The sequence below is a fragment of the Erithacus rubecula genome (assembly GCF_903797595.1).
Source record: "Erithacus rubecula genome assembly, chromosome: 6".
In the NCBI taxonomy this organism is placed as follows: domain Eukaryota; kingdom Metazoa; phylum Chordata; class Aves; order Passeriformes; family Muscicapidae; genus Erithacus; species Erithacus rubecula.
The window spans coordinates 28082262-28104688 of record NC_136688.1 but is presented as its reverse complement, the minus strand read 5'-3'; the positions used below and the strand labels follow the sequence as shown (position 1 = coordinate 28104688).

Below are 22427 nucleotides of genomic sequence, written 5' to 3'. Positions count from 1 at the left end.
TTAGATAACCAGTTTGCTGCTCACTGTGTTAGCAGATTATGAGGCCTGGAGTTGCTTTCTCCTTTTCTGTGAAAATATCTGTGGTGGCATCTGTCAGTCCAGACAGCTGTGATTCACTGGGAGGAAAGGACTGAATGTAGGTCACTGAAGTTCAAAGGGAATAGATTAGTACATCAGCAGGCAGGCACACACACATGTTGTGTCTGTGCAGACAGTGTAGGTGGGGGAGTGGGCACAGAGAGATGCAGTTTATGTGACTGATTTTATGAAGACCTGGACCACCCTAATTTGAACTGCTTTGTGGCTTTTTGGCTGTTACCAGGTGACCATGGGGGGGCATTGTCTTGATGCAGAATGCTGTGTCAGTCTATCTTGATACAGGTACTATAAATTAGGGTTCAGGTAACACCCAGCTGGCCACTGAGTGTCTAACAGTTACAAGACAAGTAACAGAATATTGTTCTTTTTTCTCCTTTGTTTTCCTAGTTCAAAATCACTGGGAAACCAGAGGCATTCTTTGCATATTTAGATGTCTATGAAGACAGAGATATTTTTCCCAAAGGAACAAGTACTTCTTCACACAACACCTTTTTTACTCTGAAGGACCTCAAAACACACGTTTGAAGATTGTGTAGGTGTGACCTTTAGTAGAGCAGTATTCTTACATAGAGTAAGTAACCTGGATGGCTTTTGCTGAGTAGATTTCCTGTGTGATGCTAAACAGATGTCTGAATGCAGACAGCTTCATGTCCATGTGACCTTCTCTCATACCCAGAGGCGCTGTGTCCCCAGCTACCTGCTGGGGTCTCATTCTGACAGTGCTGCTGCTTTGGTGTGGGTGCCAGCTTGAACAGCCTGCTCCCTTAGGCATTCAAAGAGTGTGCTGTCCTGTCTGTCTTCTCCCTGACACCAGATGTTGTCATGGATATTTATGGATACAGGGAAATGTGCTTGGAAAACAAGTGCTGTTTCAGGGCACAGCAGCCCTACAGACCTCACACTCCCCTCTTGTGCTGGGAGTCAGCAATTTTGGAAACCATCCATTCAGTATTTCTTATGGGGTTTTCAACATTGTTTTTCTCCTGGAGTGGAATACAAGAGCATAAAGGTTTCTATGAGCAAAAGTGGCACTGTTCATGTCACAACAAAGTTTGCTGAATAGGGAACAAATGGCATTATTCCAGGGTATGAGATAGATTGAACAAACATAGAAGCCAGATGTATGCAAGTCTGCACGTGGGCCTTTATACAACATCAATGTATGTAAATATCATAAATATGTTAAAACAAAAATTACATTGTACATATTCATAATAAACATCTGTGTGCATTAGACTTCAAACTCAGGGAAGAAACGCACCTTGGTGACTGCATTACCTCATCTGGGATCTGAATTTCTATGGTTCTGAGCAGCCTCATTTCCTCCAAGCTGTTTGGAAGAGCATGCCCTCAGGCATCTGTCTTTGAAGCCCTTTTTGCTTCCATTGCTTTCCTTTATTCAACTCTCCTGAAAACTAAAGACCAGAAGGATACCTCAGGGCATCATGCCCCCCGCCCTCGTTAAGGGGAATGTCTGCCTGTTTCTGGGCAACTGGGCCAGAACACAATTTAGGGTCTGACCCTTGTTAACTGCTGAAAGTCTCTTCAGGGTTGAACAGCTGGGTCAAAGATGAACACATTTGATAGAAACCATCTTCTTATGCTGTATATCTATATACACTATATCTGTCTTGGCCAGCAGCAGAGCAGGATCAACAGTAATATTGTGCACCTGTCACAGGAGAGGTTGTATAATAAATTCCAACTTCAGGGGAATTCAAGTTGGTAGGATTTGTGCACTGATTGTTAATCTAGGTAGGCATGGAGAGAAGTTAGTTGGTGTGGAAGCCAGTCAGTGCATGTGGAAATAACTGCTTTGCACACAGCGTGGTGCTGAGCTCGTGTAAGCAGCACAGCAGCACGTACCCCATGCTCTTTGGGGCTGCTGTTTGCAGAAGGAATGACACTGATGTGTGCTGTAGTGCTGGCACTTGCTTTTGGCTGTCCTCCAGTTGTCAACCCATGCTGCATTGCATATCCTTGAGAGCTGGGCAAAGTGATCCAGCTTCCTGGAAGCGTCTCTTCCCTTCTGCAGACAAGGACACACAGGATCTAAATGAAGTGTTATGGGAAGGATGCTTCTCCACAGAGACACTAAAGAGATGGCTGATCAGCAGGCAGAGGCCATGTGGCTGCCTCAGCAGCACCTGAAAGCAAGGAGTTGAGAGAGTGGCAGGACAGACTGTGTGCTGAGACATTGGATGAGGCTATCAGAGATCCACTGCTCATGATAGAGGCACTAATTTAATTATTTCCCACACTATTTTGCTTTCTTGTGTTGCTTTTTTCCCTTAAACTGCCTAAAAGATGAGCTGTCAAACCATGACAAATCTGCTTGGAGGTTAGTGACCAAATCTTGTCCATCAACACACTGTTGTGACCTGTAAGTCAGCAACATCCTGTTTCCAAATTCTTCACACCAGCAACATATGTCTACATCATAGTAGCTCATAATGTTCATGTAATCCATGCTGTAGGCAATAACATGGAATACATTGTGCCATCTTCTGTATCTCTTGGAGGAGGGTCTGGAAGTTCTTGCTTTTGCCATCCCATGGCAACTAGAGCTGTGTCCTAGGGCCTGGTAAAGCCCTGTGAGCTGGTGACCATGGGCCCTTCTCAAAGAGCATTGGCAATAGCCCCTGCTGGCTGTCTGCTGCTGGTTTCAAGATACTAATATTAATGGCAGTAGAAATTCTTTTGTGACCAGTTAGGTGCCATGGGAGCTGATCACGTTGCTTTACTCTTTCCATTGCATTACTCCAGTTTGTGCAAGCTACAAATGAAACTTTCAAATTGGTCTCTGGGCTCTGCTGTCAGCACTTGCACTTCTTGAAGAACAGCGATGGTTCTATTTAACTGTGGTAATTTTTATTAAAATTTCATAGCAGAAGTTCCATAAGTGCATGGTTCCCAAACCACATTTAAAATGCTTTACACAGTTTAACAAAGCATGAATAAAACAGGCTTTTGTGTCTGAGGGCTAGGAACAGTTTTTTGGAGAAGTGTACAGACTATTTCATGAGGCATAACAAAAGCCATGTGCGCAGTGGGATTCCTAGTGCAAACTGGAAATACAAAACCCCCTCTACAGCAAATGCTTTTAGCTCATGTGATCTTGCAGGTTCAGCCCATGGAGAGTAGCTTGCTCCCTTGGAATTTTTTGGGAGTTGCTGCAGCTCTCAGTCCTGCCCTGTGCTCTGTGCCAGGGTACAGGTCACAGAGCTGAGCAGCCCCCGTCTCTGTAGCATCCCCAGGCACTGCTCTGCTTCCCAGCATCTCCCTGCTTCATGGTCAGTCAGGTCTTCCATGGAAAGACATTTAGTGGGGATGGCTTGGAATTAATGCTTTTCACTTCTGAGGCTTGACAGAGGCCATTGTGAAAATGAGTTTAAAACAAAGGAGAAGCGTGGAACCCCCTGCTCCATTTTTTTGTACTGGCACTAAACACTTGTAAGAAGTGCAAGAGCTGCAATGTTATGTCTTGTCACATAAAACTGCTGGTGGATTAATTTCAGAGTGACTGTAAAATGATTAATTGCACTTACCTTTGAGAGTTTTACATACCTTACTCTAATTAAGTAGTGATTTCTCATGACCCTTAGAGTATGGTTTTTCATTTTGAATTTGGCCAAGCCTGCTGTTAAAAAAAATGCACCTTGGGACTCTGAATTCCCTAGCTCTGTTTTTAGTGGCTGTTAGCACGATGTGGCAGCTGGTGTGCCTGTGTCTGATGGCAGCCTATGACAATGCACAGAGATGAATGGCACTGTCTCTATTATAGTCTTGCTATTTCACAAGGAATCAGGCCTAGAGGAATATCCCTGTGTTAGCTGAGAAATGAGGCTTTCAAGTTTTCATAGGTGTGCATGGAATTAATTCCTTTACCTTAATCCCTTGCTTACAAAGTTAATTTTGGTCTCTTGAACCATGTCAAAATCAGAATATGTTTGCAACAGCAGAAGAGCATCTGAGTCCATCCTGTCACTGAAAGGAAAAGTGTATGTGAAAATTAGAAATGATGAAATAAGAAGGTTTACAGTATTTCCTGAAATTTTCATATGTGAATTTTTTTGGAGATCTCAGCAATGTTTGCGATAAAACTCAGTTTGTGCAAACTGTTTGCTAATCCCTAGTCTAGACACTCACATTTCCAGTGCTTATTCATCTTTATTTCTGCTTTCATGTAACTTTTTTTTAATCTATCAGAGAGCATCAGTGTGGGAGCCCAGGGTGTACCCCTGGCCTCCTTGGGGGTCTCAAAACCCTCCTGGCAAGGGTCTCAAAGACCTCTGAGTGAGACCCTGGTGTCACAGGTGCTGAATTCTAACCCCTGAGGGAATTTGTCAGCACAAGGAGAATGAAAACAAGCTGCCAAAATTAGTGAAGTGTAAATTAGATTGTTAGAACGTAGATAAATAGACTTTTGGGAATGTTTATGTTAAGGGACACGTGGCCAAGATGGAGAATTTGGGGGGTGGACACCTTTTCCTCCTTCTTCTCCATGTCATCCATGTTGGGTGACACGTTGACATTCTTGGATTGGATGGGGTCAGGGCTGGACCATTTAATAAAATTGTATTGTATTGGGAAAATTTTGTAAATATGTAATACTTAGTACAAACTATATAAGATAAGCCCTGCCTTGACCAGGCAGATTCCACCATGGATGCCAGGCTGAGCAGACCCTGCTGGCCAGGCAAAAGGTCCCGGAGATAAGAAATAATAAACAATCCCTGGAACAAGAGAAAACCATCTCTGGCAATCTCTCTTTGGCTGCTTCAGAGAAAACCAGGGTTTGAACCACCTTCGTGTCCCTCTGGGGTGATCTCGGGGCAGAGGAGGAACCCCAGACTGGGACACATCAGTCATAAGGAACTGGACTCTTCTGCTCCCCTAACTCACACTTGTAGTTCCAGCCCCAAGCATGGGGATACTGGATGTGTGGCGACATAAAGGACCTGGGGGTATGAATTGTCCTGTTGGTATGATAAAAATCTTGACTCTGCACTCAGCTGTACACATTGTGCTTTTAATACAGTAAAGCTAACCTCTGCTTATGTTGACTTCTTCCCAAGTGAGAGCTGTTGAGGTGAGGAGACAGGAAAGAGGGGGGAAGACATTAGTCTGCCCTTCTCACAGGGCTTGGCAGGGTTTCATAGAGAACCTGTACTGCTCCTGTCAAGTATCATTTGACTGCACAGCAATAAATGTCCTGTAGTGCAACATCTGTGTTCTAGGAATATAATCTGATGAAGCAAGTCAGTCCTTAAAGATAAGCTTTATATTTGCTTTGTCAGGCTAGTTTATAGCTGTCTTAGGCTCCACTCAGGGTTGTGTTTTCTCTGCTTTTTTAATCTGACTTTGCTGTCCAGTGGTTTGTAATGAGCTGTAATGTCTAGGGCTTTTCTGAGGAGCTGCTGCTGGGCTATCTCTGCCATGTTTTGTGTCAGCACAGACCTGGTGAACTGCAAAGGTCTGCAGTGACCCTGTTGAATTGCTTTTACTGTTTTCAGATGTATTTTCCATATGTTGAGATAATTTTGAATTCTAACCCTGTTACTCAATATCTCTTAAATTTTTCATGGATTTCCTATGAATTTGACAAACATGCTGTGTCTGAATATCTGAGGTATTTATGAAAATACTGGATAGTGCTGGATCCAGAACAAACCCCTAAGACTGCTCTTACCCTTCTGCTCTGACAGTGAACAGCTAATAATTATGCTCTACAGTAGGTTTCCAACCAGTTTCATCCATTCTGCAGTAATTTCACCCAGACTATTATTTTTCTAGCTTGCTAATGACATCTTAACAATCCCTACCAAAAACATTATCAGTCATGATGTAGCTGTCTCCTGCTTCTCCATACCCTTGAGCCTGATTACTCCATCACAGAAGAAAATGAGATTGGTCTGACATGATTCCATCTTGACAAATCTCTGTTAGTTCCTATTTATTGCCTTGTTATCTTCTTGGTGCTCATAGATGGATGTTTGGTTACTTGTTGATTATCTATTGATTAGCTGCCTTTCTGGAAGCTGAAGTCAGGCCCCCCTAGCTGTCATCCTCTCAATCCTCTTTTTTCCCCATTTGAAGTGAGCACAAGGAGATACTGTCTGAGATGAAGCTGCAAATGGGACTTAACTCTTAACTGACAATCATTTCCCGGTGCTCTTTTACCACTTTTTGATGTGTGAATAATGTGAGAACCATAGTATCTAAAATAATTACCCCTGATAGTTCAAGTTTAAATATGTCCTGTCCCTGCCCACTCCCCAGGTCTCTCCCCCCTGCCCATGGCAGGACCCCAGGGTCTCACAGCCCTTTCCCCAGTGATGCTGCAGCAGGGCTGGTCCCCAGCTCCCAAAAGCCTTGCCCTGCCCAGGTGAGCCCTCATCCTGTTCTTCCCCAAAGAGGTGCCCAATTCCCAGGGGTTGGGATACCCTGGTGCCCACTTCTGGCTGAGGTGTAGGATTGTCCCTGGCTGCCAGACCCTGCATTATCCTGGGAAAAATGTCTCCTGAAAATATGTTGTCATTTCCAGCATTTTCTAGTATGTTCCTGGCAACCTAAACCAAAAGCAGCTGTTGCTTTTATAGGACTTGGAGGGGCAAGAGATAAGTATCAAAGGGCAAGCACTGGCTGGAAAATATTTACAGGTGTGTGACAAGCTGAGCTTTTGCTTCAAATCAATATTGTTTTCTGGGGCAAAAGGAAAAAGAGAAATGGAAGCTGAGTTTGACAAAACTCCCTGTATGATTTAAGGAAAGAAAACATTTCAGTTTTTAGAGTATGAAAGTAATTATTTTCTCATCATACTGAAAATGCAAATTCAAGGAAGATTCTGGGCAGCAGCCATAGAAGTAGCCAAGAGGTTCCTGTGACCAGAACTGTGCCCAGGTGATGTGGTGGCTGCAGGGGGCAGAGGGGATGGCAGCAGCATCCCTGGAGAAGGGGTGGCAGAGCAGGGCACAGGAGGAATGGAGCAGAGGCACACTCACCCCCTGGAGTGTGCCTGTGTGTGTCCTATACAAGGGCAGGTCCATAAACATTGGCTTGGTTGTGCAGTGGCTGAAGGAATTTCTCAGTGTTGAAAATAATAGCACTTCCCCTCCATGAAAAGATGTTTGCCTTGTTCTTGTATGGTGACAAAGGGAAATGTGAGCATCAGGCTAGATTTCACTGTATTCGGCATCATTTTATGTGCCAATTTCTTTTTTTTTTTTTTTTCCTGATTTAATCTTCTCTCCAAATGGAATAGTTCTAACCTCTAATTTATCTTCATCCTCCAGTAGCTTCCTTCAGATACAGGTTTAACAAAGCTTGTGCTCTGGCCCTGGCTGCTGAGCTGCCACTGATTTCATATATCTGCTCATGATGGTTTCAGTTTTCCCTGTCCCATTTGCAGTGCACTCAATTTGCTGCATTTCTCATCCTGGCAGACCGAGTGTAGGGTTCCATTTGAGCTGTCCATGGGAATGCTCAGAGCTGCATCCTCAGTGGTCACAGTTCACTTGAAATCCATCAAAGTACATGAGTATTTAAATTTATTTTTTCTAGTGTTCATTGTCTTGAACTTCTCTATGCTGAATTTCATTTACCATCATCTTATGTGGCTGTCTGATTCTCCTAGAGCTCTCTGCACTGAAGGGTAGCCCTTTCCAGAGAAAGTTGCAGAGATGCATGTTCTTCTAAGCACTCTCCTGCTTAAGGAATTTGCTGTGGTGTTTGGTCTCTTGAATTCTTTTCCAGCCTACTAGGATGGCTCAACCAACAGGCTGTGTGATACTGGGGTCCATTCTCTGGTGTCTTGCCCTCTGTAACTCCTTTTAGGAGACCTTTAGCTGAGGGAGAAACATGATTGAGCCTAGTTTTAGAGAGTATCCAATCTATTTTACATAAAAGGATATTGAGATCTGGGGATTGTCTAGGACTTGGAATGAGATGGGTAGGTGCTGGTATCTGCCTCTTGCAGCAGTTTTAGGGAGCTCTAGCACTCCCTTGCAAGTCTAGGAGTGTTTTGTCTTTTTCATGTTTTGGTCTATCAAACAGCTACTACAATTTGTGAAACTACTTTCATTGTGTAAACAGTCTTGATTGCTTTACAAGCAAATATTTCAGAGTTTGTAGGCTGTTTCCAAACAGAATCATGTTACCTAAGAGGACCAGAGCTGTGCCTGTCCTCCCTCCTGATGACTCTAGTGAATGGTTTTCAGGTGCTGGTATTGTACTGACTCTGTGGCTAGGAAAGTTAGAGGAAAACTAGGAGGGGAGAGTGATGGCCCTGGTCTTTTAACTCTTGTGGGGTACTGAGGACATCACGTGCAGCTTTGAACTGTATCAGGGACATCTGTGAGACAGGGCAAGCCTGTGCAAGGCATGGCAGGGAACCTATTGAATCAACTGCCTCTGTGCTCTGTGTTTGTATGTGACAGTGATTGTTGAAAGGCTGAAAATGCTTTTCCTCAAAATACAGTGTCTTAGCCACCTTGGCTGGGGACTGTTCTCAGACATTCATTGCCTAGAAGGATTTCCAAATGCCTGCAGTCTCACACATTCTGTGTAACAGGTGCTAAAGGGAATTTGGCTCTGCTTGTGCTATCAGGAACAGCAGCTTTCATCCCAAGCTCAGTCAGTAAGGATAGGGAAGCCTGCAATTTTCCTCAGAGATGGCAATTTTAACACTCAGTCTATGAGGACTCCTGCTTTCCTTTCCAAGCTGTTGCCTATCCTGCCTTTCCCATACCTGAGTGGTTTCTGGATGTGTGGCAGTGTCTGAATGTATTGCTCTAACATGGGCCAGCTGCTCTCCCTGATGCTCTGGTGCTTGTCTGTGCTCCAGATGACGAGGGCTCCCCAGGGAGAGAGGAGCAGCCGGCGGGGTTTTGATGAGAAGGCGTACTTGTCCTCCAAGGTGCTGAAGGCTGGAGAAGACCCCTACCGCCAGCACGCTTTCAACCAGCTGGAGAGTGACAAACTCGGCAGTGACCGCCCCATCCGGGACACCAGGCACTACAGGTACCCTGCCCCTGCCCCAGCCCTGCCTGCTGCAGGGGCTCCCCTCTGCAACGTGGACAAAGGGTATTTGGGGCTTTTCTTTGCCAGCTACACTGAATTTCATGGTTCATCTGGGAAGGTGTCAAATGCTTGGAGAGCCTTGGCTAATTCAGTCCCAGCTTGAGACTTTTCAAGCATCTCTTTTTTCAGGTCCAAGCATCATCTTGTTTTAGCACAGCTCCTCCACTGCAGCTTGAATTGCTCATTGGGCAGTTGTTTTTTGCCCAGCTGCTCCCACACTCACAACTTCCTTCAGCATCCTTCTGTCCTGGCTGCAAAGTACACCTTTGTTGCATCCTTGGTTTACTGTGGTGTTCCTCACCTGCTGTGCCCTGGCTGTCTGAAGCTGGTTTGGTGCTTCTTTCCAGCATCACTGGATGAGGGCTGCTGGGGTAGGCATGAAACTAACATGCAAACATGGTGTTTCATGGTTTGTAAAGTGCTTGTTTTTCTGTCCTTGTCTCACTGAGGGTGCACTTATTCTGCTGGAAAAAAAATGTCCTTAAATTGATAATAGTGCTTGGGTAACTATTTTGTAGTTTCTGGAGTACAAAAAGGTAATGCTTAGTACAAAAAGGTTCTTGCAAACTGTAGGTTTAATAGTAATAGGGTAGTGTACAATAGTCTCCTTCAGTCCTAGACTCTACCTAGAGCTGTGTATCGTTCTAGATATGGTTGCAAAGCAACATTTCACAGCTGCTGGGAGCAGGAAACCAGACATCTAACTTGATTGAAATTGTGAAAGGGATGCCAGGAGACTTAGAGCTTTGTGAGCCTGCCAGCACTGACAGCCCTCAGAGTGCTTTTTGAAGGCAAGCAGTCAGGACCATGGTTGTGGGATCCAAGTCTTGTGCTGCTCCTCTCCAGCACAGTATTTGGGACTGACTTCCTAGTGACCCAGAGGCAATGGTGCCATGTTCTGTGCTGCTGACAAGTCTCCCTGCCATGCAGAATTGCTGTTTTCTGTTAATCTGCTGTCATGTTCTGGCCTAAAACCAGCTCATTTCAAAGGTGAATTATTGTTTATTTTGATCTGTAACAGCATGCAGAGCATGCTTTTTGTGAAGAGCCTCATCTCTGCACTTCAGTCAGAAGAACATAATATATATGACACCCTCCAAATGTGTAGCCATTTCAGACCCAGCTTTTCAAGGATTCTGTTGAGTAATGGTGAGTCCAAAGTAGTGTATAATGAGAACAAATAAACCTATTTCCCTGTTTCTTCCCTTTATGTGGAGAATTTGGGAATGAGCAATCTGTGTTTGATTATCTTATGTTATAGCAATACTGGGATGGCAGCTGAAGATGAGGACTTATTTCAGCTGATATAAGTTAGATTGTGGGCCTGGATCTTTGTTTAAGGAATGGGGAGAGTCTGTAGGTCCCTAACTTAGCAATTTTTCTTTAGGCACCCAAGCCAGAGCATGGACCTTCTGACTTAGCATGTTTCTTTGATCCAAAGCAAAGAGTTAACTTTCAAGCACAAACCTTGTCCTTGCTCTCTGTAATGCTGAAATATTGGGAAAACTTCTCCAAATAACACATACATCAGCCTTTTCTGCTTTTCCACTTCCTGACTCCTTAATACATTTTGTGTGCATTACATCATGAAGTTATTTTGAAACAATAATAAATATGGTCTGTCTCAGGTCTGTTCTCATGTTGTCCACTTTAGCCTTTATCAGGTTTCTTTATATGTTTGAAAATTGCTGTATGAAGTTGCTGTCCCACTAATAAAACACTGCAATGAAAAAGTCATAAACCAGTAGGATTGAAAGTGATGGTAAAACCAGTAACAGTTTAGCAATAGTCACAAAAGAATAGTAAATAAATGTACAAGTACAAGAAGTGGGTCTAAGAAGCAGGTTGTATTCCCTCTCAGGATGGAGATTCAGTCTATGCAAAGCCTTGAGTTGTTAAAAGTAGGTGTGGTTTCTTCATCAGACAGAAACTTAGAGTGACTGCAGTTTGACACTCTCTGGAATTCAAGAAGGCAGACAAAGAGGAGCAGGTCAGTCCAGATCAGCCATGCTTAGCATCTGCCAGAATTGGATTCAGGATTCACATCTGTGAGTTGTGCCCCTCACAGAAACTTAGTTCTCGACAGGGAGAATCAGCCTGGTGCAAGTTAATCCTTGGTTCTGAGTGTGAGAATGTATGTTACCTAACATTACAAAGTCAGATGAGAAGATAGAAAGAATTGCTCTTCATTGCCAGCGGGTCCATTTGTGTTCAGCCTCACCAACTCCCCAGTGCAGATCACATAAATAGATACTGTTTTCCCTTCTGTGAAGTTTGTGTCCAAATGATTTGAAGTGTTTCATACAGCAATGCCTGGGTGTACCAGCTCCACACATCCTTAGCATGTCCATGTCCTGTGCATGATTAAACAAGATTTCATGTGAATCACAGGTAAATTCAGGGATTAGAATCCACAGCTGAAACTTGGCTCACTATAAAATCCATATGGCCTCCTTAGCATGCAGCTTTGTGAGTTTAGGTGTCACAGCCTCCAAACATTGCTTTTCAATAGACACAGTCCTTTCTAAGCTCTGCCAGCCTTGGTATGGCTGAGGCCTCCCTTGCTGCAGCCCAACCGTGCCGATTCTGATTCTAGCATGTTACTCTCTTTTTATACATTCCATGTACACTGCTGCAGTGGCTACTGCTGGGCAATGTTTGGCTTACCCTTGTGCTCTCCTGTGCTGCAGGTGCACCTCTGTACGCTATGACCCCGACCTGCCTGCCACCAGTGTCATCATCACCTTCCACAACGAGGCGCGATCCACCCTGCTCCGCACGGTGAAGAGGTGAGCTCAGCTGGGCTGCACTCTGCCATGCTCTGCTGGGAAATCAGGCATTGTGCAGCAGCTAGACAAGCAGGGTGCCTGCAGTTCCCCAGGTGATAACGTTCTGCTCTCAGGCTGGCCCGCTAGGACAAGCCAGAAGGATTGGATTGGGACTGGGGGCATATCTTCAAATGCAGAGCGTATCTACAGTTAGCCACTGTATGGCTCCAATCAGAAATCATGAGCAGCAAGAAAGGGTAGCTGGGCCTGCACCCACAGGTGAGAACAGTTGGTGTGAACTTGCTTTGGAAGAGTGAGGGGGGACCAAAGAGAACACTGTGTGTTGCTAGGTGCAGTAAAGGGATGGAGGTTCAGGAGCCTATATACATTTTCTGTTCTATAAACAGAAATAAGCAGCCAGCTCCCTGCTAGGACATGTTACAGGAGCTGAGGCTGGCTCAGTGCAGGCAGGAGCAGAGCCTGCAAGCCTCTCAAGCACAAACTGGTGGACAAGTCCCACGAATAATGAGCCCTTGCTCAGGATCTTGCTGGTAACAGCTGCTGAACCTGATGGGCCACCAGGTGCCCCCTGGGTCTCTGCACACAGCTCCTGTTGAGCCTGCAGGACACTTGCTGTCTTGTACCAGTGTCTCCTCATATCTGAGTATCAGCATTGGCCAAATCTAACTGAGTAAATAGGTGGCATGGGGCTGTCAGCAACCCCAAAGAGATGGAGGCTGGTAGTCATGTGTACCACAAAGCGATGTTCCAGCTGCTCATGCACTGCCCTCTTCCATCACCCCTACAGAACCCAGGGAGGCTCTTTTGCTTTTAGTTCCCACAGAAAAAAATGCCCTCTGACTTCTCTGACTACTGAGTAATTTCTCACAGAGTCTCTGAAGCCTGCAGGCAGGCCCAGGAGCAGCCTGTTGAGGCTGAAGGGAGAGTGGATTGTCTGTGTAGCAGTTGGAGCTGATGGTATCACTAACAGGAATGCATTATTCATCATTGCCACTTCTTCCCTTGACAGGCTCTGTGGACTCAAAGAAATGTGCTGTGTGAATAAAGAACAGGCTTTTTCAAGTTGGCCTCATGTCTAGAAGGCTGGGTTTCTGCCACCAAAGTTTGGTGCTATTGTGTTTCCAGAGACCTGTTTATATTGCATTTACATACTTTGTCTTTTTATTTCTATCATTTTCTTTTCATTTCAACAATACAATGAGTTCTACAGAGTCACTGTCAACAAAATGAGCAGAGTTGTTTGGAATTCTGGTGCTGCTAGGGTAGCTGGAGGAGATTTCTGGCTTTTCAGTCATAGGTCAGACAGTAAATAGATGCTGAGAAACCATGGTAGTGTATCCTCCTTTTTCTTGTCTGGGAAAGCGCAGAACTGGACATAGCACTTAAGATGTGATATTACCAGTCTCTCAGATGTGGTCTCCTGCAACCAAAGCCTCCAACAGACACCTTGAAAAATGGGTGACTCATCTATTCACATTGGTCCCTGCAATGCTGCTGCCATTGGAGGAGTGCTGTTGTGAGGAGCTGGCTGCACTATGCTGTGAATGTTGTAGTGGGTGGAATTTCCTCCCAGACCTCTGGCTACAGCTGGAGTCTTCATTGCTAGACAGTTTTCAGCCAGTGTATGTGGTGGATTTTACTCCCTCCTTAAATCACATCAGAAGTGTCAATAATTTATCCCTGTCTCATGAGACATCCTGAAGGCTGAGTTCTTGGGCTCTGCAGTATTTGCAGTGCCACACAACCAAGCATTGGCTAATAGCCTTGTCTTTGAGGTTTGATAACCATAAAGAGAGGTAAAGGTTCATGTCATGGCTGCATTGCCATGCATAGAAGGCAGAAGAGGCAAAGGCATAAGTCTGACTTACAGGTTGACAGTGATGTTATACAGGGATTTGACAGAGCTCTTGAGGGCCTTTTCTGTAACCTGAGAGTCCCATCTTCCAGCAAAACTCATCTGAATGTGCCAGGCTGAATTACTGCTGTGAGTGTAATTGTTGCTCAAGTCACATACACAGTCAGTGCACCAGTACTGTGTAATTACTTTTCATCCCTGGCACTTCAGGATAAGTCAAGTATCAAAGGGACAGAACTGTTCTGTTCTGTTGAGTTTATGACCTGGCTGTGAGTCTGCTGAGGACCACAGTGATATTAAGCAACAGGAAGTGTAAAATTGCACTGTCTGCTTACCTGCTGACTAGTCAAGCTTGCAGCTTGTCATTATTTCTATATCTGCAAGAGCTTTCTTAAACCAGATAGAGCATGATTATTTGGGTATTAGAATGAATCATTTGAGATACATCTGGTGAAAGTTAAATATTATTCCACTGTTATTATGGGCCTTTTCCCAAGTTCAGGTATCATGATTACACTGTGGAGATGCTGTAAGAGAAATTGGTGTGAAGGAGGAAAAATGATGAAAATGAGCAGCACTAAAAGCAAAATTTTCTATGTCTGAAAGCATTTTTAGAGGCCTAATCTTTTGAGGTCAGTAGAAAATGTGTTACCAGTTGAAATTTTCATATGTCAGGTCTTTGCAAGTGTGAGTTTTGAGTGTCTGAGTTTGGGTACTCAAAAAATAGCCATAAGACTTTGGGAAATTCTAGAATGAAATACATTACAAAGGGTACTGAGATTGATCTTAAACCCAGAGGGAGCCCAAATGTGCTCCCCTGAACCAGATACTGGCTTACTGCAAGGTAACTCAACAGAGTGGCAATGGTGGTTCCAAGAGGTCTTGGGAAGTGACCCAGGGATGATTCTCCTGCATCACAGGCTTATTTCAGGGTGATCTAAACCTGGCAGCTCTAGGGGCAGATCCTGCTCTGCATACCCTTCTTGCTAACCTCACATGCACATGTGGAACACATGGAAACTGCAGCTCAGTGATTGCCTACTTCTCCCTCCGGTCTCTGGGATCTCTGGGTGGAAACAACATGAATGATGTGCTGTTGTTGCTCCTTGAGGATGGGAGAAATGTTTGTGTAGGGGAGAGAGGGGAAAATAGATGAGTGTCTGTGAGGAGGAATAACATATTCCCTCAAGCACTCTTTTGCTTGTCCCTCCTGGTCTTCAGAGGCAGCATGAGCTCCATACCTGCCTTCTAGTGTGAGCTCCAGCTGTGTTTTCAGTGCAGAGGGAGACAACTGGTTAAAAACATCCAGCAAGAATCTAAAGAAGGGGAATAGGTGGAAACAATGGGAAAATGGGCTATCAGACAAAACCTGTCAACATGCCAGCTCAAATGGCTTGTTGCTGGCATCCTCAGTCCTGCAGGAGATGTGTGTCAGTCAAGAGCTGCTTGGTGCTTTGATCTCTTTTCTTGCTGTCACTCTCAAATCACTCAATTGCTTGGCATCCTGCTCTCCTTCAGAATCAATTGTCACTCAAAAGGCATTTTATGTGATTGATCTCTATGCATGATTAATCATTAAGTCATACCATCACCTGCTGCCATGACCATTCCTGCAGAAGAAAAAGTCAAGTGCTTTGTTGTTTGGTCCCTCTCTTTCTGATTTCAGGAAGTCATTGTTGCAGGGACCTTTTGGTTTTGGTGCAAATGTAAGGGTGAATTGTCAGGCTCTAAGTTAATGGATTTGAACAGCTGTCAGTGGTTGAGTGCTTATGCAGAGGGCCTGAAAAAATACTGATTAAAGGGATGCTGTTGTAATGCTAGACCATTTGGTGTATCATCTCATTACAGTCTCAATGACAATTTAAATAATGGCCAAAAATGATATTACTTTAGAGCAAAGGGAAAGATTCTTTTCTGCTAACATCCAGAATAAACAATATTATCTGTGAACTGAAGTGGGGGATGGACATAGGAGAGAAACTCATTGGCAGTGCTGATGTCACATTCATGCAAGAGAGTAAGGACTCTGGTACTGAAAGAAGAAGGAAGCTGTGAGAAATGGTAAAGGAGATAAGAGAATCCATGAGGTGAGGAGGAAACAGTCCATGTTTCTGCTGTAAAAGACAATTGTCATTTGGATTTTGGAATTCTAATAATATATTTTTTTGCCTAAAAGTGTTTGTCATGGCAGTCTCTGCACCTCAGTGAGGGAAAATATTAGGATTACTAATACTAGGATTGTTAAAAAGGCAGGGATGACAAAGTGCAAAGAAGATTAAGTACCTTTTCCAAGGATCAACAGCAAGTTATTGCAAAGCTGAGAGAAGATCAGGGCACTGTACAATGAGCTGTGAACTCCTCAAGGACTGTGTTCTCTCTACTGGGGAATTAGTGGATGGGTAAAGAACAGAGAACAAAATGGGGCTTTTTACCTGGTTACATTGACTTGAAAGACCTGGAACTTGTGGAGAAAATATGAGCATTGCTAATAGTCAAGCTAGTGGAAGAAGGTCATATTGCAGCCAATATACAGCAGTCTGTCTGGGTTATTTTGCATTGTGTTTGTACAGACAAGAATTTCAGTGCAGGGCAACCTTGTAAGATTGTAAAATGCACTGATGGTGGTTGTGCTGGGAGAAGCTGCACTTAGAATGGCTCAGGAGCATCCCCCCACCTCCCACCCTCCCATACTAGAGTATCCAGAGAGACATGAGCCAAGAGAAGCAAATGAGATTCAGCTCTGGAAAATGCAAGCTCAGTCATCTAGGGACATGTAAGCTCAAAATACAAATACTATCAGAGGCGTATAAAGCAATGTGAATCTGAAACAGAGTGGGATGTGATACTGAGCAACAGAACAGTCAGAACTTTGCTGTGTAAGAAAGCACAAAACTCTTCCAAACTGAGGGAACTTTGGCTCTGTGTGCAGAGCCATCAGTGGTGTTACTTAACAAGATGGCAGTTTATTTCTCTACACCTTCATTCCTGGAAGCATGGGACCATTCTTGTTGTCTATTGCCTATATAAAACAAGCACAACAACAAAATCCAAAAGAGAAAAAAAGCCAGAAATTTTTCTCCAGTACTGCTCAAAAGAGCAGGTGCCACTGAAATGAGACAGGTAGCTAGAACCAGGAGGACAGTGTTTGCCTCTGTTTGTATTAAAATTTGCATAACTGCCCTCTTCATTGATCTGCCTAAGCAGATCACTGAGCAACCTTGTTGAAGTTAATGAGGACCTGCCTGTGCACAGAGGCATTGGAGGAGGCTTGAAGGGGGAATATGCTGTGTGATCATAGTAAAGCCAAGAGAAAGATTTGAAGAAGTTCATGGAAAAAGAGTTCAAGCATTTTTAATGAATGAGACTGATAAAGAAGTCAGAACTGAACTGCTCAGACTCCAGAGTACCAGAATGCTTTGATGTTTGAGGAGGGCAGAAGCTTTTCTCTGCTTTCCTCGTGTGTGTCCTGCAGATGCAAACTCATTGCAGACCCGAGGGTATTACATGGTATGGTGCAACCAACCTGAGGAAGGGGGGTGCTTTCAGCAAGTGTGGTGCTGGGTAACAAGCAAAAGAGGGGGGAAAAATCCAAGTCTAGAATATTGGCAGTACTGGGAACTGGTGAGAAAGCCTGAGCAGGTCACAACTGTTGCATTGAGACAGAACTCCTTGCTGGGGAAAATTATGCTCTTTATGCTCTCCAGCAGTGATGACTTTTATCTAGAGGCTGGCAGATGAGAATGGCCATCAGGCTGCCTCAGGGCAGGTCCTTTTCTCCATTTCACCTCTGTTTAGGGGCAGAGTATGCTGCTGACTGCCCCAGGCAAGTCCCACATTCAGTTCCTGGCTATGGGTTTTTGTAAGGTCTGGCTGAGATGACATAGCCCTCTGGGATGTTCTCACTTGTAATTTGGTCCTGCCAATGAACACTGTTACAAGGGAAAGGTCACTGCTTCCCCTTTACTGGAGTTTGCTGTTCCTGCTGTAATGCATAGCACAGCAGATTTCTGTCAGTCCTAACATTGTCATTATTATGGCAGCTCACAAAGTGGCTTTTTCTTTCCTGGGTCCCTGCAGTGTTCTGAACCGCACCCCTCCCAGTCTCATCCAGGAGATCATTTTGGTAGATGACTTCAGCTCAGATCGTAAGTTTGGACCTATTTCCTTTACACTTATTTCTTGCCTTCTGTTTTCCCATTTTTTTGTTTGCTCTGAGTCCCCCTCCCTCATAGATTCCCTCTTGTCTGTATTCATGAGAGAAAGTAAAGAAAGTAAGTCTGTGTTTAATGTCCCTGCATGGCAGAGGCCAGAGCTTCCTCCTCTCTTTTTCTTTCCATTGGGTCTTCCCTTTCTGTCATCGTGGCAGTTTTTGCTAGGTTGCCAGAGATCTCTGTCAAGTTTCATTATGCAACACTTGGTGAGCTGTTTAGCACAGATATATATGGAGCAATGATGTACCTGAGCAGAGCAGGTACCTACCTGCCAAGGGGCAAGAAGAGGATGCATTGGAGCATAGAGAACATTGCTGCCTGGTGTCCTGCAGGCAGGCTGAGGTGGGACTGGCTGCCTCCATGTGCCTGGGATCCCAGGTGTCCCTGTGGGAAGCTGTGGAAGAGTTACTGCTTTGGACAGCACCATACTTTCTTCTGCAGCTTGGCACAGGGGTGGAGGATGCATCCAGACCTGCAGAGTGGAGGCTTTGGTGTCTTTCCATCTTCACACTTGCTCTTGCTCTTGGCTCTTGTGGAGTAGTTGTGAGGTGGTGGGGATAGAAGATTTCTTGCTTCTCCCATGATGTGTTCTAGATTTGAGGACAACCTAGTTGTGTATAATTTATAATAATCAATAATTAATCCTTCAGAACACTTTACAGATAGCTGCAAATGCCCACCTTGGCCTGCTGAGGTAAGGAAGCAATGCTGTTTTGGTTTTGCAGCTAAATGGTTATGTAGCTTTGGCCACAAAAAACCATTTCTAAAGGTGGATGTTGAGATGAGGGATTTGAGTTTCTGAGGACCTTACAGTGTGTTTTGAATAAGTACTGAGCTGTGCTCAGCAGTTTAATTACAGTGTTTCTGAGCACTTCCAACAAATAATCTTAAATGTTCCACATTCTACACCTAAAAATTCAGTTCTTAATGGACAAAGTGTTCCAGATCAACAGTGATGGATTTCTGGTACCTGTTCTGCACAGGGTTCAACCAGAAACTCCCATTTAACCTTCTTAGTAAACAGAAAGATTTTTAGAAGGCTCCATCCTGTCACAACTCTTATTTTTTCACTGGCAGCTAGATATTTGTGGATATAGCCACTTTTCCTGAGACACCTTCATGGAGGCACTTCAGCACATGTTTGAGGCCTTACACTTTGCTGTAATACCTGCCTCAGTTTCTCCAAATATATTGAGAGTCTGTCATCTCTAGTAAGTAGCTACAGGCAGAGTGATGTGCTCCACTCCTGCAGAGTGAATGATTGAATAGGGATTCTACTTGAGGGTGTGATTTGGCCATGATAAGAGCATTGCCTTCCCTTGTAGCAGAGTTCCAGCAAAATCTTGATGCTCTGTAATTCCCTTGGATGATGCAGCATCTACCAAAGTGCTGATGTAAGAGCAGCATTTCAGATTGTATGTGTCCTTGAGAATGGAAAAGCTTGCACAGGAACATGCTAAGAGGTGCACTTTGGCTAAGGGCCTCTACATTCTCCCCAGAGTGTCAGTCTGTGGGAATGACAGCAGGAAAGAGGGGGCATGAGACATGAAAAAGAATACGGAATAAACATGGAAATTGGATGAATTTCATGGAGCAAGAACAAAGAGCAAGTTAGAAATTGCTGTTCCTATGACATCTGGTAGGGCAGGAATAGAGAGGATGACAGAATTAAAGACTCAGTGCTCAGTATCTGGCTGGAGTAGGTAACTATTCCTCTCCCTCATCTTCCCTAGGCAGTGTAGGTAAGGGATGCCACGAGTTTGTGGCAAGCTGCCAGCAAAGCCCTTGGTCAGGCATCTGTGTGTCAATGTGATGGTGTCTCCAAGGAAGCAGGTTGCACCCCTGTGCCCTTATTAAATAAAATCAAGTGGAGACTGCCCTGAGAACAAATGGCAGGAAATGCCCAGATAAGCCAAAGAGAGTGGATAAGATCACTTTGCTACAGAACTCTCTTTTCCTTGGCACTTTGGTGATTGGCACTCCTGCTTCCCTGTGTTCCCTCCATTTCATCAGTGCCAGGGCCACGCTGCCAGCACGTGTCCCATTGTTCTTCTGAAATGCTGAGCAGGGGAGATGGAGGCCTGGCTGCTCAGAGGATTGGAAACCAGGCTCAGCTGCCTGAGCAGGACAGCAAGCAGGCAGTGCTCTTCTGTGTACTCTACAGGCAGCACACTGAGGCCATCAGGCTGATCAATGTCATGTTAAGTGAAAGTAGAATTTCCCCTCCCATGGAGAAGCAGGAGGACAGTTAATTGGGGCTCTCTTTTGAAGCCAAATTATTCATGCATGTGTGCCAAATGTCTTTTTTTGCCTTCCCAAGCTGAGGACTGCCAGCTCCTTACCAAGATTCCAAAGGTCAAGTGTCTACGAAACACCCATCGGGAAGGTGAGTGGGGAAAGCTTTCTACATACAAAGATTTTGCTTATTTTTCCACATGACCCTGGTCACCTCCCAGCTGCTTATGTGTTGTTCCTTAGAGTTTGTATTTTTCAGTATAAGCGTTTGGAAGCTCTCTGGAGGGAGAACATAGCTTATCAACTCTCAGGCTTCAGGAGTCTCATGTAATATCTAAATAATGAGAAGTGCTGTCCAGAGGCCTTGGCTGGAACAAAGACCACATTTTTAAGATCTTTATGAATAAAGATCCAGATATTAATCTTATCCTTTTAAACACAAGCTAACTCTGGTGCTTTCTTCAAGCACAAGATAACAAGCTGTGTAGGAGTCACGGGAGAAGGAAAAACAATCATGTATCTATCATAAAGAGATACAATTAAGGAAAGTTTATTCTCATATCTGCTACTTGCATAAATTACTCTGACTTTCCCAGCTGCTCTTTAGTTTGACTCACATGTGCTGGCTTATTTCTAAAGCTGTCAGTGCACAGCAGGTTTGGAATGAGGATCTAGGAGAGACAAAAATCACTCTTGAGTTCACAGAGAGTATCCCACATAGTGGGAGGTTCTGTAAGAAAGTAAGGAGTCATCTGAGAGCCAGACTGATATCTCTGCAGGGCAGAATAAAGGACAAATGGGAATAAAGCAGATAAGCAGTAAGGAAGGCAAAAAGCAGGGAGGGCTGGAAGGGACGAGCAAGGAGCCAGGTGGAAGTTGTGTGATGGACAGAAGCAACAGGAGAGGTCCTGCATTGTGTGCTGGGAGGGCTCATCTGACTGTCCCCTGCTCTGAAGCTGATCTCTGCTCCTGATGCAGATGTGATAGAGGAGCATCCCCTTCTCTTCCCCTGTGGTGGCCACACAAAGTATTTTTCCTGAAGGAGGCTCAGATGTTTCCTCTCCTGACGTTCCTGGTCCTTCTCTGTCCTGTTGCTCAGGGCTGATCCGCTCCCGGGTGCGAGGAGCTGAGGTGGCAGCTGCTGACATCCTCACCTTCCTGGACAGTCACTGCGAGGTCAACAGCGAGTGGCTGCAGCCCATGCTTCAGAGGGTGAAAGAGGTGAGCCCTGTGTCCCACTCTGGGGTGGATGGAGCTGGCCTGGCCTGTGCTGTGGGATCCTCTGCCCTCACATGTGCCAGCAGAGCTGGTGAGAGCAAGGCCTGCCAAGGAACTCCTCTGTCACAGAGGAAGGTACAGCCTAGATGGGCAAGAGATCCCTGGTGGGATTCTGTTCTGGCAGTGTGACAAGGCAGAGGTGCAGAGTGATGGGATGCAATGCTGGGTACTGGAACCACCAGCTTGTACCTCTAGTCTCCTGCAGGCTGTGCTTCCTGGTGCTGTTCACCTGTGTGTAGGACAGCCCCTTGGGGCTTGTTCACCTTTTCCATGATTTCCATCTCCCTTACTGCTCAACCCTCCCCTCTGCCTTGTCACTGCCAACATTTTCCTTCCATTAATTTTCCCTCCCACTGGGCTGCCATCATTTGTCACCTGTATGCAGGCAGCCTCCTATCACAGAGAAGCTGCCTGTGAGTGCAGGGATGTCTCTTTAGATGGTTCACTTTGGCAAAGGATTGATGTAAGACTGGAAGAATGAATATAAGGTGGAAATAGCTGGAGAGAGAGATCCTACAGCTCTGCTGTAAGAAAAGGCAGGGGACAGGTGGTGGGAGAAGCTTGCAAGTGGCTGTGATGCTCCTCTCTGAAAGGAGGATCCTGTGAAGTAATGGGCCTCAGGAGAAGGGGTGGAAGCTTTAGTGATGCTTTGTAAGCATGACTGATTAGCTTAATATGAAGAAGCAGAAGAAAGTGAAACTTCAGAATTGATGAATTAAAAGCTTCTGCTTTTTATTCTTGTTCAATAAACCCATAAATGTTTACTTTACTTATTGATCTTTAAGTCAAGCTGCAGCACCAGCATAGGGGCTCCTAAGCAGAAAGAAGCTCACTCATTTCTTTAGAAAAGGATTTAAATTGCAAAAGCCTCTGTGCTAA

At 44.8% G+C, this 22427-nt stretch overlaps 1 protein-coding gene across 2 annotated transcripts in view; it reads left to right on the top strand.

The window, feature by feature from the left end:
- GALNT16 (polypeptide N-acetylgalactosaminyltransferase 16) overlaps window positions 1–22427 on the top strand; it is a 71052-nt gene that overhangs the window by 26346 nt on the left and 22279 nt on the right. For both annotated transcript variants that reach the window (XM_079309680.1, XM_079309681.1), the window contains 5 exons: window positions 8945–9120; window positions 11871–11969; window positions 17902–17969; window positions 20356–20421; window positions 21370–21491. In XM_079309680.1, coding sequence (XP_079165806.1) covers window positions 8945–9120; window positions 11871–11969; window positions 17902–17969; window positions 20356–20421; window positions 21370–21491 — 531 coding nt within the window. The remainder of the gene's footprint in view (window positions 1–8944; window positions 9121–11870; window positions 11970–17901; window positions 17970–20355; window positions 20422–21369; window positions 21492–22427) is intronic.